General features: G+C 36.9%; 2 protein-coding genes across 4 annotated transcripts in view; one reads left to right on the top strand and one right to left on the bottom strand.

Annotated features, from left to right (window-relative positions):
• Positions 1–16,998, bottom strand: part of LOC139145811 (contactin-1-like) — a 47,991-nt gene that overhangs the window by 8,709 nt on the left and 22,284 nt on the right. Inside the window, exons 1-6 of one of the 2 annotated variants that reach the window (XM_070717199.1) lie at positions 7,138–7,324; positions 4,671–4,801; positions 4,098–4,236; positions 2,746–2,907; positions 2,383–2,475; positions 885–1,036 (exon numbers count right to left, since the gene is read on the bottom strand). In XM_070717199.1, coding sequence (XP_070573300.1) covers positions 885–1,036; positions 2,383–2,475; positions 2,746–2,907; positions 4,098–4,236; positions 4,671–4,801; positions 7,138–7,201 — 741 coding nt within the window. In that variant the 5' untranslated portion in view covers positions 7,202–7,324. Of the gene's footprint in view, positions 1–884; positions 1,037–2,382; positions 2,476–2,745; positions 2,908–4,097; positions 4,237–4,670; positions 4,802–7,137; positions 7,325–16,998 lie in introns of those variants that run through there. The other variant, XM_070717200.1, reaches the window with a different exon arrangement.
• The window catches only part of LOC139145810 (ABC transporter G family member 20-like), a 47,200-nt gene that overhangs the window by 10,248 nt on the left and 19,954 nt on the right, over positions 1–16,998 (top strand). The window contains exon 1 of one of the 2 annotated variants that reach the window (XM_070717197.1): positions 9,482–9,739. The exons of the other annotated variant lie outside the window; for it this stretch is intronic. The gene's annotated coding sequence lies outside the window, so the exon portion shown is untranslated. Of the gene's footprint in view, positions 1–9,481; positions 9,740–16,998 lie in introns of those variants that run through there. 2 annotated transcript variants of the gene reach the window in all.

Here is a 16,998-nt window from a genome sequence, read left to right as displayed (position 1 = left end):
TACTAAATTCTGAAGAAAACTTTCGATCGTCGGATTTCATTTGATTTTCATTAATACGATATTCGGAAGATAAAGTGTTTTGACTGTCGGATTTCATTCTCGTTAATGTATCTCAGTACCAGGCCTTATTTTATTGCTTTCGGTCGTACTAAATTCAGCCTGAGAAGAGAAACTGTTTCGATGACTTCAGATTGTCATGTTCGGACATTGCAACCTCTTCTTTAGTTCTTCTTTAACAGCTTAATGTTACAATCGACGTCTGCAAAAAAGTCTACCATCGTGGCGTATAATAAGTCAGAGTGTCGCGTCGTCTCCAGTCTTGACCCGTACGTACAGACTCGTCCGAAAGTCAAAGCCTAAAAGTATTCCTCCGCACTGCACTGAACCCGCTCTCACGACCAAAAAAATAATCATACGAAGTTCACACCCGCTCCTACTTCCGAGTTTCGAATATACACAGAAAATGTGTCTAAGCGTTCGTTTGTCGTAAAACCCTTTCACATAAACAAAAATCTTTCATCCATGGAATACAACATAGTCCAAGGCGTATTCATAAAAAATTAGGTCAAAAGGCATGTGTGACTTACGTCACTCGTAATATGAAAGTACGAGGCCGTACTTCTGCTCGTACAATGTCAGTTTCGAGACAATTACATACCTCTAAGACTTCATGTTTTTATGTGGACATCATATTTCATTCATTCCAAAGCCAATAACAACAGTCTCGTTTTGAACAATTTTGGATTCAATCAAGGTCAACAGATAAGCACCACATCAAATCAAATCAAATCAAATCATATCAAATCACATGATCACAGAACATGAAAACTTTTTTGACTGTCACTGTCCAGATATTTTGAAAGTGTATGACTGCAGCTTTGTACCTGAACAGTTTCACTTGAATTCAATCGTTCATCAAATCTATACCATTCAATGACTGGTTTTGGTTTTCCTTCAGCCTTGCACTCCAATGTGACATTCCCATGGCTCTCCACATCAATCTTGTCCGGTAATAATGTAGTGAAATAAATAGGAACTGAAAATTATAAGGAAGATGAACATGAAAAAAACTATGTTGACACCAGAATGATAAAGTTCATGAGTATAACCCTTCTCTCTCTCTCTCTCTCTCTCTCTCTCTCTCTCTCTCTCTTATTGAAGGCAGTATTTCTTGTTAAATTGCTGAAGAACACACGCATGCAGTTCCCTGACACTTTTCATTCTCTTGTACCTAACTTGACAGCAACTTGATTTTGTTATGTCTGATCATAGCTTTAGACAAGCAAAAATTAAACCAGGCCTACCATATTGGAATCTATTAATCACAAAAGAAATGGACATGCCAATATACTACAGAGTATATTTCATATGTTTAATATAATTTTTATATATCTTTCAATTGGGTATATGGATGCAAATTGTTCAGGCAAGAATTGCTTGATCTTCATGGTTAGACAGGTTAGACAGATCTATAATACCCTTCACTCCTATTCTCTACTACTATACCCATTTTTTCATGGGGACTAGCTGAAACAGAATGTTTGGAGTGTAATAAAATTGGTGAAATGGTACATGGTATTCCATATTTTTGAAATGTATATATATTGCAACCCTTTACTAACTGAGCACAAAGTCAAACAACATGTACTACACAAATATAAAACTGGCTTTGTCAAGAATCTCCAAGCCCTTCTTTGATATATAGATACCTTTCAACTACATACCAATTGACCAACTGTACTGATGTAACTCAAATTATATTAAAAATACACTGAGTCCTAAACATTGATGATGGGTGTTGTACATAGCTGACTTTTAAAATGACAGTAGTGGAAAAAGCAACAAACTTAATGTTCAAGAAAAACACAAGACAAATTGTATTCCCAAGTAGGTGGGGGACTTTGTGTCACAAGCAGCTGGGTGTCACAGCAAATGATCTCATGATCGAAAATGTCTGTGACTGTGATTATGACAACGAGGGCTTGCTTCTAATGTGTGACCTGCCCAACATGGTGACCCATGTGCAAGTATCTCAGATGGCATCCCAATGGTGGGTAGTTTCAGATTCAACTCCCATCACTACAGGTAAGGACATCAATGTACTCAACTACTGTGTGAATAATCGTAGTGGAAATCCCCCTATGCTTTATTGAAAATGACTAGAATTATCAATGAATTCATGATCATATCATTAAAACCAGGAACAAACTTGCACAGAAGTAACAGTTGTTTCAAGTCCCTTTTCCCAAATCACATGGAGCATATTGTGTTCACATCAACACAATAAATCAGCATACATGATATTATCACCATGGAGATTGTGTTCACATCAATGCAATAAATCAGCATACATGATATTATCACCATGTAGATTACACTTACCGTGGAAAGTGACCTCCATTGATGAACTTTGAACAGAGCCATATTTATTGCTAGCAATACACTGATACTTTCCCAAATCCATCGATGAAACATCTACAGAAACATAAGTTCATTGTTTACATAATGCGACATTTTAGGCCAGTGAATATCCTCCATTATGATACCTAATTCTGAATTGATTTGCATATACACTCACGCAATATTCATAATACATACTTTATAAATACATATATCCAGAAAAGTAAACATTAGATATGACCATTGAACACTGGGATGTCATTTCACTTCTTGATCCAAAAATTATACACTTTCAGTGATTTATTAGGTTATTTTCTCCAGTTTAACTAGCTACAAGTTACTTACAATACAAGAGTAGATATCTTCCATTTGTCAGTAACTGTTGGCCATCTTTCAGCCACTGTACAGTAGGAAAAGGCTTGCCATCGACTTCACAGTCAAGATACACGTTTGAACCCTTTTCAACAATCTGTAATGGTTCATGCAATTGCAGGATCATGGGTGGGTCTGTAAAAGAAAGTTGCTAGTTGTCATGTGGTTCTAAACTCTACAAGGTCACTCATATTTGTCTACATCCTTTTTGCAATGGATTTATTTATGAAGGAATTGAAAATGCATCCAATATGCTTTAAATTTGTCTGTTAACGATATGACTGTGTAGGGGTCTTTATACCATACAGGTATGTGTTTGTAAGTGTACTTGACGAAACACCTCTCCAAAAAATGTGCTGTATGATAAGAGCAAAAACTTGATAGTTGACTACATATGAATCTCCAGTATATTATCTTATTTTTCAAAAACCATACTGTAATGAAGAGTTCATCAAATCTACCACTACAAGGTGGACCGGCCCTCACTATCAAAGTAAGCTGGATCTCTCTGTCAAATTTACCAATACAAACTGGACCTCACTGTCAATTCTACTATTAATACAAACTGGACCTCACTGTCAATTCTGCTATTAATACAAACTGGATCTCACTGTTAAATGGACCGATGTAAGCTGGACATCACTGTTGATGCAGAAAAATGCAAGTTTTCAAAACACACATAATAAAGTCAACACTATCAAGAAATTATGTTATTATGTTACATTTTAAAGGCTTAAGAGTTCTAACTTTTTGCATTGTTTTTGTGATTTTCCTTTCAATCTTAAATTAGTCTGTATCTACTGTAGGATGAGTATGTAAGTGTTAATGACTGCAGACTGACACTGTATGTACAATTTTGATTAAGATAGGTAATTAAAGGTGCTCCACTCTAATAAGGTCACCTCCATTCACATAACAGTGTGCAAATGGTACATATCCTCACAAAACAGTGTGCAAATGGTACATATCCTCACAAAGACAGCATATTGTCGTTCATCAGAACACATGGCACCGAATGCCCTTCACTTGTATAATGTATTCTGGGTTTTTTTTGCAATATGAATGTTTTTTCAAAATGTGGGAAATTTGGAATAAAGACAAAACATTCAAAATCTGTCACAAATGAATGCTGTTGTGATGTTGTAAAAATCTACTTCATTTGAATGGGTTGAAATCAAAAGAAATCATGAGAGCAGATTAAAAAAGACTAAGCTAATGGACCTCATTTTTTTACTTTTTTTAAAGTCATAAAACCTCCATCAAATGCTGTTATTTATCTCTTGTCTTACATTCCAAAATGTGAGATACAACTAAAACACACTTACAGTCTACATGAATGTAAAAAGTGTAATTCTCTGCAACACTTTCATCTGATAGTCTGCACATGTATTCACCAGTGTCATTCCTGGCTATGGTGAAGAAGGTTAGTTGCCCAGATTTTCCTGTTTGGTATTTAGATGGATCCTTGTGTACAGAGGACAGATATGAGAATATTATGAATCTTCGAGATGGCTTCTATTTGCATGATTTCATTGAGAAAAACATTCCTACAGTACAAGTCTATTTAAGTTACAGTACTAGATACAATACCTATGACAAACTATATAATACTATACTCACAGCTTGAAATTTTTCTCTATGTTTCCAACTTTCAAGCTTTCAAACAATTAGCACATATTGCATTAATACAGTGATCATAGCACTGATGTTTGAATGCAAATGATCTACTCCATACATTGTATGTAGATATTGTATCATTTTGTACCGTAGTCAAGGCAATATCCATAAAACACTATACAAACAGATACACTGCAATGTGTCAACATCAAACATTACAACACCATCTATAACATATCTGAAATAGAGTGTAGGGAATACCGGAATAAGTGTCCATTTACCTTTTCCAAACAACTTCCATTGACATACCAGGAATATTTGGCTGCTTTGTTGTGATCTTTGAAATAAGGACATGTCAACTGTACATCATGAGTTCCTTCTAAGACAGTAATCTCTTCAAAACCAAGAATATCTGTTGAAAATATTTACAGGTATATGACTCAAAATCTACAGTATTTCTTTGTTCTTAGTACTTTGCCAGAAGAATACCTTTTCATTACAGTGCAGCCGGGAAAGAATTTGACAATGAGATACAGCTTTATATTGTGTAATTATTTGATAAAACTTGGTACTTTGTTCGTGAATTTACACTGTCAATATTAAACATTATTGAATTGAATTGAATTGAAATGGCAATATCTTACAGTCAACAACAACAGAAACAACCAGAAGTGTAGATACCAATTTATGATGTTGTGTGCTATCCTCTTAACACCAGGTATCACAATCAGTTTCACTAGAGTTATGGTACACACAAACAGAGACTGTAGAAGCTACATTGCCTGGGTTACACTGGGTGTCACACCATCAGTATGCAGATATGGTTTGAAGGCCGCCTGCTTCAACATACCCTACCTATGCCTATTCCTGAGAAGGACTGTCTGTTCAGTTAAAGCTGAATAACTCTTTCCTGTATCCATGGTATCTAAATGGATTTCCATGGCTGATTCGTCTACTGCATTTCCAGTTTGTTTCCTGTTTGTGCATGCTATATGACTTCATCAGTGAAACTGACAGATTCCTATTGTGCATTAGCATCATATTACTCCTGTTGTTGTTTCAGACTGTTAGATACTGCCACCAATTACTCAGTAATGGTTAAGACTGATCAGGGGAATTCAGGAACAAAGTATAAATTGAGGTCCCTCTATGACCATGAATAGATTAAACAAAAGTACAGGACAGCAAAAATAAATTGACAAAATTATGATTTGAACTTCTCTAGAACATGATAAATTGTAGAAATGGATTGTCATGAGTTTAAACTACGGTACTGATAGGTTTTCTAACAACAAAGAAAAATAAGTGGTTTTTGAGTATGATGCATATATATATGCTTTCTATGCAGTATGTGTGGCATAGTTGGTGCAAATTTGCATATGATAATTGAAATAAAGCTTAACCCCTTCCCCTTTAACACAATGAGTTCTGTTTGTCATGCATACATTTCAAATATCCATTGGTGTGGTAAAGTTCAAGACTGCCAAAGCAAAAGTTATTGATTGCTCAGACAGCAAATACTATCAAGTTTATTAATGGTGATACAATAAATATAGAAATAGAGGGCGCTGCCCTGACCAATAACATTTATTTATGGGCAAGGGTGAGAGGAAAGTAAAAAATTAATAGCTGAGGCTTGCCGAGCCTGTTAATTTTGGCTTTCCTCTCATCCACACCCATAAATAAACGCTAATGGTCAGGGCAGAGTCTGTTATTTCCATTATATTATCAACAAACCGAAGAAAAGTAAACCGTCAAAATTTACAAAATTTTCCCACGCAAAAGACAATGAGTCTCCAAAATTTGTCAGTGAGCACGATACACTGTCACGCATAATGTAAAAATTTTGCAAATCTGCAGACTTTTTGAAAAAAGTGTCTAAACTTGGCCCACAGGTGCTCCATTTTATTTTGTGATTGATTATGATCTTTGTACAAATCACGATTTACGTTTTAGCTGTAAAGTTATGATATTTATGGATATTATTCATATTCATGGGCATGAATTTAAAAAACTGTTCCAGTGTATTAGTTCTAAGTCACATGGTTCAGCTCGACCAAATGAAATGCGATGGACAGGGCATGGTAATATAATGAGACATAGTTCTTCTCATGAAAACTGACTGCCAACATATTTTAATTGATTTCAAGATTTCAGCTTCATAGTGCTATGGCCAGATTCCTCCAAGATTTGGATAATTGTGTATATATCTATATACTGTTTGCAGTTCTACTATTAATGCATATCATACACATATGTAGCTGCAATAATGTAGCTGAGGACCCTGCAAATTGTTGCTGCTGTTATCATGCTGGCCGTCGGGGAGCAATAACATAAATAATCGTCACAGTCACAGGGCCACTGGGCTGCATTATTGCAGTTACATAGATTGAACTATTTAGAAACTATGAGTCATGGATACATAACTTCAACTGTACAACTCTTCAAAACGTTAATTTTATCACGATTCCGGACAGGTACAATCGTCTTCTCAAGAAGTGATCAAATTATCACCATTCCCGTGTGTAAACACTTCTGTTGTAGTTTTACGAGACTCAGAATGAGAGCCCAGGACCACTGTACATGAAGTATTGCAGTCATTCGAAGACAGGGACCTTGAAGACAGTCAATGAAATAATTTTAAAATATACATAAAACGATTCTGCATTTTACACTGCTTTCGCGTAATGATGAAGAGAGCCCTCATATCTCGTGCGTGCGTGCCAAGCAGTGAAGATACTGACCCACCTTGGAAAGTTGTCAATGTAGTTAACAATAGAACGAGTATATGCGTCTTAAACACTGCCGTCATGTTTGAGCAGTTAGGATAGATTTAACTGCTTCTATAGGAAATCACCAGTCAGCTCTCAAGGCTTGCCCATTCGCGAAAAATCGACATACGACGCAGGCACACTTCTCTGCGAGTTCCTTTACATTCGCCATGTTTTTTTTTTCAAACGGACTCGACCTTTGAACTATGCTTACGACACTGCCATTGGCGGAAAGTTTTTCGCGGAGCTATAAAGAATTGTGGGAAATACGAGACAAGCCCTGCCAACGCGCTCCACAGTTTGTTCACATCGCGTCGATTGTATCATAATGCCTGAGTGTTGCTTGTTATAAATCTTTCTCACGATTATGCAAACTTTTCGCTTCTTTCGTTCAATCATCGAAAGCAGTGGTCTACAGCAGAAGGTACGAGGTGGAAAGTTCGGGTGAAAAATAGCACTATGAGTTTTGATACTTGTCATGAGATCACAGTCACTCGTGAGCTATTCAGCTAGCTCTGGGACTATTCGCCCCATAGACGTACGTGTGTACATAAGCGAGAAAAAAGCCAGTCACTCGTGAGCTCTTCAGCTCTGGGACTATTCGGCCCATAGGCGTTTTTGAAGCAAATTAAGTACCAGGTATGAATTTTGAGAATGCTAGGGAACGATCGACGGTTACATGATAGACGAACTTGCTATTTTTCACAGTAAAATCGAACGTCGAAGATGACATGGTGGCATAATCCCTATAGGAAATAGCCATTTAGTTTCCAGACTTGGGTTTTTTTCTCGGTTATGTACACACGTCTATGGGGCGAATAGTCCCAGAGCTGAATAGCTCACGAGTGACTGTGGTGTGATCATCGAAAGTGCCAGGCGCAGCGTAGCAGTACCGTTGCGACAACAGAAAAATTGATGTCAGAACCAGAAAAAAAAAGTATCTTTCAAGGGCCAACTGATTTTAATGAAATTTTTTTCCCCCTGGGACTAGTTTACCGAACAGCTTTCTAGCATCAATTTCAGACCTTAGCTTTTCTGATGAACTCGACGATATATCATGCGGTAAAATTCACAACCATTTCTAGAGGGGGCGGGAGAATTGTAAAAAGATCCTCATTTTATTCAGATCCCCCTGGCTTTCTAAATAAAACGTACAACCCCTCACTACTCATGATTTTTAAAGTCCCCTTCGATTCCTCCAGAGGTCATTATTTTATTTAACACACAATAATTCCTGGGGAATGAAAAAGGGTTACAGAATAAAACCATTTGTAATTCATTTAATTTTATTGTTGCCGGAAAAGTTTTAGATATAGGCCTAGTTTGCAGAAGTGTACACACACTTTCTATACGAGGAGAATAGTACTCGTCTTGTCAATGACATTAAATTGTTAAATTGTTAAATTAAAATGTTTAAGTACTGTTTCTTGAGGTCACGCAATCTCTTTCAGCAATAATTTAAAAGTGTTTTAATTTCATGATTCATACGTTAAAATGCGTTATTTTTCTGTTGTATAAGTATGCATATATGATGCCGCATGACAATGACCCTGATTTGCTTTTTAAGGTGTACTTGCTGCTTAATACTTATTTCTCTCTCAATTACGTTATTTCGTAGATTGTCACTAGAAGTAGAACACATACCACACTCTCTATCGGTATGTGTCGAATTCAATAAAGATCGATCGATTGATTGATTGATTGGTAAGTGCCAAAGTTGGCCAAAGGCCATCTGGTCTTGCCCATCATCGTGGAGCGGAAAAAAATCGGAAGAATCTCTCGGAGAATCACTGAATCTGGACAAATCATAATACGCTGGAGTTTGAAATGGAGTCATCTTGAGGTCTCCCTGCAAAATGCAAAGTGGGCCTGACGATAAAATGTGGCATCATGTGGTGATGGGCGCGGGTATGAACCCGTGCTCCGGCCTCGTTTCACCTTTTGTCCTCACTACGGCGGCAGTGCGGTGCATGCCGCAGATTTGCTGCGGATCCGTAGCCCTACCACTCCCTTTGCTGGTTGTGTTGTGTTAGTACATGAAGTGACATTACTTTCTTGCGCTCGTACTTCCGATATCGGCACTGCAAGCTGTGAATAAGGTACATCTAACCGACCAGCGGGAGATAACTAATCAATATTACATAATCAGTCAATTAATTAATAAATCAATCTTTATCGAATTCGGCGCATCAAGGTTACTCTACCCGTGGTAGAGTAACCGTGGGCGCATGCAGTCACAGTGTCATCATAGATTGCATTATTGCTTCTAGCACAACCTTTGACCCTCCGGTGTCTTCGTTGCGTTGACGAATCACCGCGTCTGTTTCGTAATCGTCGATATTTCGTTGTCAACAGCTGATAACACAGTACAGTAGGACACTACCGAATGCTATCATCCAGATCACGTGAAGTTGCAGAGCACCAATTGTTAATATTCCCTTTAATAGTTAAGTTGTTTCATGAGCGACTGGCGTCTCTTGCTCTCGACAATTAGTGTTTGAATGGGCTGCATTCAACTGCAACGGCGCGGACACTTTGGCTTGTGTGCAGAGCTTCGTGCAGTTCAGGCCAATATAACGGTATGTACGTTAATGTTAAAGTTACAGCCCTTTCTGAAATTTGAGCTGCATTTGGTAGGTATCCTTTAAACGAAAATTTTCCTTTCGAAGTAACACGGCGAGAAACCATTTCGCTAAATTTTCCTTTCGAAGTAACACGGCGAGAAACCATTTCGCACAAAATGCTTTTCAATTTCGTCAACACGAAACACTAAAATTGTACATCTTTACTTCATTCTATGAGTTATGCAAACCGATATCATAATATTTTCCATCCAGTAAATTACTAAATGTGGGTGGGGGTAGGGGTGAGGATAAGAGAGTTGCGGGCCTAACAAGGGAATTTGACATTTTTTCCAAGCCATGTCAAATTCCCCACCCACAGGCAACAATAATATATGTCAGATACCCTATGGTGAGGAAAAATTGAGACTACATGTTGTTAATTTTAATAGGACTTGATATCAGTCAAAATTCTACAGACAGTGCAAATCATCCGGTGATTGGATTTGCATTCAATTTACCCTAGCTGTTGCCCCACATCCCCACTCCCAACCCTAGTGGAAAACCGTGATAGCTGCATTATTCATCAGACTGCAGGCATTGCAAGTTGGGTCACCATGACCTTGGGAAACAACACCTGTACGGCTTAGCAGCAGTGTAACATTCAAAAGTGGACATGAAAGTTGCACTCTTCTTCCCTCCATAGTTTTAAAACAGGTTGCAGAATCCAATGAAATAGGAACTGTGACTGGATTAATGAAAATTCACCGTGTAGATATTACCTATTCACTTGAGTGAGTTTTATTGTGTATTGACAATGCCAAGAAATGGTTTCACAGGTGGAGTTACACATGGTCCTGTCTGGTATTTCTTCAGCCAACATACAGCTCCCAAAATTGCTCATTTCACAATGCAATCCATAAATATTGTAAATGTAAAGTGTTATTATATTAGAAAGGAATCTTGAACTACAAACATTTGAAGGGATGAACTGAAAAGCAGGACATAATCAACTCAAAGATGGGTCAACAAACTTTCAGAGTCAAAGTTCACAGATCGATTTAAACCTTTGGGAAATTGAACCAAAGCTGAGCTGTGTGTTCCAAATTATTATCTTGGTGTTGATATTTCATTTGTCATTACCCATGCAGATATACAAATCAATACAAATCATTACACTCTGCAATAAGCGGTATGTCTCACTGAAATATTACAATTATCATGTTTTCATCATTTTCTGTCAGGCATTTATTTATTGGCACAGTCTTAGATTAATTAATTTAATTGTCATCTTCTTCTGCATTGATACTGAACGTTAAACTGAGCAAAGATTTATCTAATAAGTCACTAAAATTCTCCATGATGAGGGTGTACTTAATATTAGTTCCCCTACATTGGCATATAATCACATAATAAAATAGTGATTTCAACATTTTAGGTCCCTCAAGTAAAGAAAGTCATTTTCAATGAGGTTGATTAAAAACATATGAAGTAAACATTTAGGGATTGGCATGTGTGTGCACACATGTTCTGTAAGGGCTGGCCATCAATGATTTTGATATGTTTTAGAATAGTTGTCATGAGCAGATTGTATAGTTTTGATAATAAACTTTCTTTGAGATCTCTTGACAAATAGATGAAGACAGTAATCTATGGCAGGCCTAATAGCATGTTATATCAGCTGTATCTTTTTGCATTTTTCTTATCCCAAAACATGCCATCCAATCTTTGGAGAGATAGAATGCCATCTTGTCTTTGACAATATCACTTTTTGTTAAAATCAATGTACAAAACTTTTTATATTTTGACAAAATGTCACGTGACCTCAGTTGCCTTTGACCTCAAATATATATATTTGTCCATACCTGAGTAACCACAAGTGCTACACCCTTCATGTATGGTATGATGGGAGAGCTTTATATGACGCCACAAATTGTACCTCATTAAATATGCACATATCTAATTTTGAGCGAGCCAATAGAGCTAGAGGTCTGATTTTTGGTATATAGGGATAACTTAGCAATACTATTTTTTTTAAAATGTCACGTGACCTCGGTGACCTTTGACCTCAAATATACATATTTGTCCATAACTCAGTAACCACAAGTGCTACCCCCTTCATGTATGGTATGATGAGACACTTTATGAAGCCACATATTTGTACCTCATTAATTATGCACATATCTAATTTTGAGCAAGCCAATAGAGCTAGAGGTCTGATTTTTGGTATATAGGGATAACTTAGCAATACAATTTTTTTGACAAAATGTCACGGGCCTCTGTGACCTTTGACCTCAAATGTACATATTTGTCCATAACTCAGTAAACACAAGTGATACACCCTTCATGTATGGTATGATCACAGGGGCTCATAAGTGGCTATTTAAGTCAATATTACAGCGTTTTTCTTTCTTTTTCAATGTTACAAATAATAATCCAGCTGAAGAGCACAACACTTGTGTAGCTGTCTTTTGTGTAGCTTGTATTGACATATATAGTGTGCCCTCAATGGGGAATGTGATCATATTTAAATACGACCTTTAGTTCCGTGACCTCTACCCAATTCCTCTGGCCATGCCTACTGGCCATGCGTACAGACGTCGCTGTGTTTACTGTACTAATTAAGCATAGCGAGGGCAGGGCAGGAAGTAGGCATGGCTAGAGCCTAGAGGTCACGGAACTAAAGGTCACATTTACGAGGACGCACTATACATGCAAATACACGCTGCACAAAAGACAGCTACACAAGTGTTGTGCTCTTCAGCTGGATTATTTGTAACATTGAAAAAGAAAGAAAACCGCTGTAAAATTGACTTAAATAGGCACTTATGAGGCCCTGTGGTATGATGGGACACTTTATGACGCCACATTTTGTACCTCATTAATTATGCACATATCTAATTTTGAGCGAGCTAATAGAGCTAGAGGTCTGATTTTTTAGTATCCACGGACACCGTCCGGGGGGACTTATAGGTTTGGTCGTGTCCGTGCGTGTGTGCGTCCGTGCGTGCGTGCGTGCGTCCGCGTGCGTCCGTCCGTTCACGCAGATATCTCAGAGATGCAAGGAGCAATTTCATTCAAACTTGGTACAAGAATTACATCATATGTCATACAGATGCACGTCGATTTGTTTTGTGATACAATCCAATATGGCCGCCAGACGGCCATTTTATTACGATTTTTTCATGTACAGAGCCATAACTCAGACATGTTTCAACCGATTTTATTCAAAGTTGGTACAAGGACATTGACCAATGTCATAGATATGCACGTCAATTTGTTTTGTGATACGATCCAATATGGCCGCCAGGCGGCCATTTTATTACGATTTTTTCATGTACAGAGCCATAACTCAGACATGTTTCAACCGATTTTATTCAAAGTTGGTACAAGGACATTGACCAATGTCATAGATATGCACTTCAATTTGTTTTGTGATACGATCCAATATGGCCGCCAGGCGGCCATTTTGTTACTATTATTAATGTACAGAGCCATAACTCAGACACGTTTCAACCGATTTTATTCAAAGTTGGTACAAGGACATTGACCAATGTCATAGATATGCACATCAATTCGTTTTATGATACGATCCAATATGGCCGCCAGGCGGCCATTTTCTAACGATTTTTTCATGTACAGAGTCATAACTCAGACATGTTTCAACCGATTTTATTCAATGTTGGTAAAAGGACATTGACCAATCTCATAGATATGCACGTCAATTTGTTTTGTGATACGATCCAAAATGGCTGCCAGGCGGCCATATTCTAACGATTTTTCATGTACAGAGCCATAACTCAGACATGTTTCAACCGATTTTATTCAAAGTTTGTACAAGGACATTAAACAATGTCATAGATATGCACGTCAATTTGTTTTGTGATACGATCCAAAATGGCCGCCAGGCGGCCATTTTGTTACTATTATTAATGTACAGAGCCATAACTCAGACACGTTTCAACCGATTTTATTCAAAGTTGGTACAAGGACATTGATCAATGTCATAGATATGCACATCAATTCGTTTTATGATACAATCCAATATGGCTGTCAGGCGGCCATTTTCTAACGATTTTTTCATGTACAGAGCCATAACTCAGACATGTTTCAACCGATTTTATTCAATGTTGGTAAAAGGACATTGACCAATGTCATAGATATGCACGTCAATTTGTTTTGTGATACGATCCAAAATGGCTGCCAGGCGGCCATTTTCTAACGATTTTTTCATGTACAGAGCCATAACTCAGGCATATCTCAACCGATTTTATTCAAAGTTGGTACAAGGACATTGAACAATGTCATAGATATGCACGTCAATTTGTTTTGTGATACAATCCAATATGGCCGCCGTGTGGCCATTTTCCAATGATTTTTTCATGTACAGAGCCATAAGTCAGGCATATCTCAACCGATTTTATTCAAAGTTGGTATAAGGACATTGACTTATGTCATACATATGTACGTCAATTTGTTTCATGATATGATCCAATATGGCTGCATGGCAGCCATATTGGTTACAATTTTTTCGTGTCCTTAGCCAAAACTTGGGCACGTCTCAACTGATTTTATTCACCGATTTTATTCAAACTTAGTACAAGGACATTGACCTATGTCATACATATGCACATTGATTTGTTTTGTGATACAATCCAATATGGCCGCCGTGTGGCCATTTTTTCCGATTTTTTCATGTCCGGAACCATAACTCAGACATGTATCAAGCAAATTTATTCAAAGTTGGTACAAGGACATTGACTTATATGTATGTCGATTGGTTTCACGAGATGGTCCAATATGGCCACATGGTAGCAATTTTGTTATGGTTGTTTCATGTCGAGAGCCATAACTCTGGCAAGTCTCAACTGATCTTATTCAAAGTTGGTACATGTACATTGACTTATGTCGTACATATACGTGTTGATTTTTTAAACAGTAAGATCAAATATCGCTGCATGGCGGTGATTTTGTTACAATTTTCTAATGTACAGAGCCATAACTCAGACATATTGCCACCAGTATCATTCAAAGTTGGTACAAGGACATTGACCTATTTCATACATATGCTCGTCAAATGTAGCAGTAACATGTCAATTATTGAAGTTTCGTAAATAGGCTGATATGTCAAGAAATACTGCATCAAATTCATGAAACTTTGTACAGATGTTAAGCTCACATTGCTTTAACATTGGAAAAGACATTTATCAGTGTCATTTTAATTAATTTGTAATTGCATAAGTAATGAACTTTCCTAATTAGGGTGATATAGCCACAAATTAATACAACGTCAAATGTGATGAAACTTGATACAGATGTTGATCTCATAGTGTTGTAAATACTGCATCAAACTTTATGAAATATGGTACCAGTGACAATCTGTTAATTAGGATTGTATGCAAAATGTTTTGCAACATCCTGTTGATTAATTCCTAGTGGACTCATTTTATGAACTTTAGGATGGTGGCCTACTTTGGTTTTATGTTTTCATCACCATGGAACTCATTCTTGGCCATTGAGCGCCATCTGTATCAAAGTATTTTTATCACAGACCTAATTAATGAAGAGGACTCTATCCTCTCTGAGGACATGTAATCAAAGTACCCATTAACAAGTGGGGACTGTGTCATCAACGATGACTTGTTGTATATAGGGATAACTTAGCACTACAATTTTTTTGACAAAATGTCATGTGACCTTGGTGACTTTTGACTTCAAATATACATATTTGTCCATAACTCAGTAACCACAAGTGCTACACCCTTCATATATGGTATGATGGGAGAGCTCATGACGCCACATATTGTACCTCATTAATTATGCACATATCTAATTTTGAGCAAGCCAATAGAGCCAGAGGTCTGAAATTTGGTATATAGGGATAACTTAGCAATACAATTTTTTTGACAAAATGTCACGTGACCTCGGTGACCTTTGACCTCAAATATACATATTTGTCCATAACTCAGTAACCACAAGTGCTACACCCTTCATATATGGTATGATGGGAGACCTTATGATGCTTCATACTGTACCTCATTAATTATGCATAAATCTAATTCTGAGCAAACCCATAGAGCTGGATGTCTGATTTTTGGTATATAGGGATAACTATAAGATAGAAAATTTTTGACCAAATGTCATGTGACCTCAATGACCTTTGACCTGAAATATACGTTTATGTCGATAAATACATAACTACAAGTGCTATGTCCTTTATATTTAGTAGGGTGGGAGACCTTATGACAACACAGACTTTACCTCTTTAATTATGCACACATCTAATTCTGGGCAAGGGAATAGAGCTAGAGGTCTGATTTTTTGCATATAGGGATTAATTAGCAATACAAATTTTTTTTCAAAATGTCACGTGACCGTATGACCTTTGACCTTGATTATACATATATATATATATATATATATATATATATATATATATATATATATATATATATATATATATATATATATATATATATATATATATATATATATATATACATATGCATAACTCGGTAACCACAAGTTCTATACCCTCCAATACTGATGGGATATTAGACCTTAAAATGTCACATCTTGTACCTCATTATTATGCGCATATGTATTTCTTGGCTGGCCAATACAGCTAGAGGTCTGATCTTTTTTCCCGATTGAGAACCATAACTTAGACATGCCTCATGTGTTTCAAATTGGGAACAATGACATAGACCTATGTGCCCATAGATCTCAACATATACACTCCAGTGATACTTCTCAGTGACCACATTTCCCTGCCCCATCAAGACTAATACTCCCATTACAAGTGGGGACTATGTCATTGTCAATGACTTGTTATCGATGATGTAGGTGAAGCTCTTAAACATGGAATGTATAATGGTATCTATGTAGGAATGCTTAAGCTCTTGTATCTCTGTTTTGCTGACGATTTATCCATCACAAGTAGTTCAATCTGTAATTGGATTACTGTTACAGCTTGACAAATTGAGCCTTCATTGTAATAAGTGGAAGTAAAAGTCAACATATCGAAGACTAAAATTGTGGTCTTTAGGAATGGAGGGAGGTTAAGATATTATGAAAAATGGAAATTGGATTGGGTATACGTTGAAACTGTCATATTTTAACTACTTAAGGTTGACCTTGTTTTGGAATTTGGTCAAAGGCACAGGAAAACTTAGTTAAATAAGGTAGAAAGCCTATGTATAGTATTAAAAGTTATCTCAGTAAATTTAAAAATGTAAATATTAATTTAGCTTTACATATATTTGATTGTAAAATCC

The sequence above is a fragment of the Ptychodera flava genome, chromosome 12 (genome assembly GCF_041260155.1).
Source record: "Ptychodera flava strain L36383 chromosome 12, AS_Pfla_20210202, whole genome shotgun sequence".
NCBI lineage: Eukaryota > Metazoa > Hemichordata > Enteropneusta > Ptychoderidae > Ptychodera > Ptychodera flava.
Note: the sequence above shows the minus strand (reverse complement) of the source record. Positions and strands in the feature narration are given on the sequence as shown.